The sequence below is a fragment of the Merops nubicus genome, unplaced genomic scaffold, assembly GCF_000691845.1.
Source record: "Merops nubicus isolate BGI_N331 unplaced genomic scaffold, ASM69184v1 scaffold893, whole genome shotgun sequence".
In the NCBI taxonomy this organism is placed as follows: domain Eukaryota; kingdom Metazoa; phylum Chordata; class Aves; order Coraciiformes; family Meropidae; genus Merops; species Merops nubicus.
Window position 1 is genome coordinate 1 of NW_008600718.1, and position 2,251 is coordinate 2,251.

The window sequence follows — 2,251 nt, forward strand, 5'->3', positions numbered from 1 at the left end:
CAACCTCATCCAGTGTGCTGCTGGTCTGCCTGTACCCACACTGTACCTCAAACTGTGCAGCCTCAGGAGACGCAGCATCTCTACCAGTTTGAGCCACAGCTTTCAGAATCCAACAGTTCCTATTGAGTGAAACATTCCTGTTACAACCCTCAACCTCTGTCACACAGTTATTGCATTTTGTGATAGCTTGGGATATGTTTTCATCAAATGGTGTGCCTGAGTTTCAAAGTAACCATACCCTTTTCACAGCAATGTAGATTTGCCCAGTGGAAGTATTTATCAGTCTTGTCTCAACAATTATGCACAGAAAAACAGCATTTGGCTTGTTGCTGAAAAGGACTTGCTTTGATTACTAGTCCACCAAGGTGGACAACACTCTTGGCCTTGCCCTGGGTGAATGCTCCAACCACAGAGTAAGTCAAGGGTGCACATTTGGCCTCTCTGACTTCTTATATCTAACTTCTACAGCCTTGGTTTTAATGCTGGTGCAGACTGGAAAATACCACTGGCACCTGGAAAACACATTCTGATGCAGAATTATTAAATACTATTTAAAAGTCTAGTTTGAAGTCTGTTAGTGAGCCTGCTAAGTGCTTTTTGGTTTCAGGAGCGGTGAACCTCTCTTATATACTTAGTTCAGGTAGAAAGGGCTTCAAAAGAAAAAAATACCCATGCTTATTCCCAAGAATCAAGTGCCACGTTTAAGCATACACTGCTAGCCTGGCTTCTGGCACAGTGAGGACAAGGCTTGAAAAACAAGGAGTCTCAAAGACTCCATTCAGGCTCTTATTTTGAGTCTTTACAAATCTCTTGCACACATCGCTACTGGCCTTATTTCCTCATAGTTATTTCAGAGGATGACTTAACACTAGGAAGAAAAACCTGCCTTTCACTATGGTCTTGTTTGGATGCTTTCTCTTAAAAAATACTACATTGGTAAGGAAGGAAAAAAAGTAATCTTACACGAGTGATTTCTGGATGAGGGCACGTGTCGGTGGGAGGAGCGTGACAGAGCTTTTCATAAACGCACTTGCTGGGCTTGCCGTCTTCTTCACACCAGACACACTTGTAGTCATCATTGGCAGCGAGGCACAAGCTGCAGTCACTTCGTCCGTAAGAGCAGTTGTACAGGGTCACTGAAATAGGAATGGTAAATACACTGAGACGTTTTCCTCTTTTAAGGATATTCAGTGTGTTACAGGAAGGAAAACTAATCCTACGTACAAAGCTCAGTGGAGTCGTGTGAAGAATATGCACACTCTGCACTTAACCCCTGAATGAAGCTGAGAGAAAACCTTGTTTTTCCTCGCATGCAAAAACCTGAAATCTACCTGTGTGCAGAGTATGAATAAACTACCAAGTGGAACCCAAACACATTTTTGTCACTCGGGCATTGCCAAAACATTTAAGCACAAAGTCCTTTCTTTGACTCTCCTCACTGAACCTGTCTATATGATTGTTCACAGTCTTGTTCAAACAAACAGGTACTCGTGGTGTACCAGGAGTCAGATGTGGAAGGGTACAAGCTCTGCATGTGTTGGTAGGGACAGACATCAGCTGGCATGGGACCTTTGCCAGTTGCATATTTAAAGGAAGAGAGCTGCCTTTGTAGGCGGTTTCCAGGACATTTGGGCCTTTCCAAAATCACTGCTAAAGCCTGAACTGAATAGACAGTTAACACTTAACGAAGTGCTATCCTCTGTTCCAGTTAATGCATTTTCATTTCCCTATTCCTCTCAATTTTCTTACTTTTGTTTTCTCTTTTGTCTTAAATTGTCATCCTGATGTATGCCTTACTCATTCTGTAGTGGGTTTAAGTCTCGTTTCTCCAAGCCAAGAAATCAGGTCTGACTGTCATGCCTCTCTTACTGATGAACCACGCACCAACTGTCCCAGACACTAAGCTTGTTTTGGCTCTCATCAATCTATAACATGATGCATAGTCACTGAAAAAAATTAATTCTCCAAAATAGATGCAAAGCCTTGAGACATATCTGGGTGGTTCAACACCATACGGAAAGCTGGGGCTTGCAAGAAACATTTGGAGATGCACTTGAGAGCCAGCCCAGAAGAAAACAGACTGAAAAGATGCTTCACTTTTCTCTAGGGGAAGTATGCACATTGCACAGATTACCCAGCATGTGAATGCTGTGCTTCCAAGAGAAGGTGAGGGGACTACTGTAAAGAGGGAAACTTCCTGCTCCTTCCCTTCATCCCTGCTTCTCTCTACTCTTTGCTGCTATTTTTTTTT

General features: G+C 42.9%; 1 protein-coding gene across 1 annotated transcript in view; it reads right to left on the reverse strand.

Moving 5' to 3' along the window:
* Window positions 1-963: 963 nt before the first annotated feature.
* LOC103770489 (plexin-B2-like) overlaps window positions 964-2,251 on the reverse strand; it is a gene marked incomplete at its 3' end in the record, with an annotated part of 28,609 nt that continues 27,321 nt past the window's right edge. Inside the window, exon 12 of the mRNA XM_008937749.1 lies at window positions 964-1,136. Within this exon, the coding sequence (XP_008935997.1) occupies window positions 964-1,136 (173 nt within the window). The remainder of the gene's footprint in view (window positions 1,137-2,251) is intronic.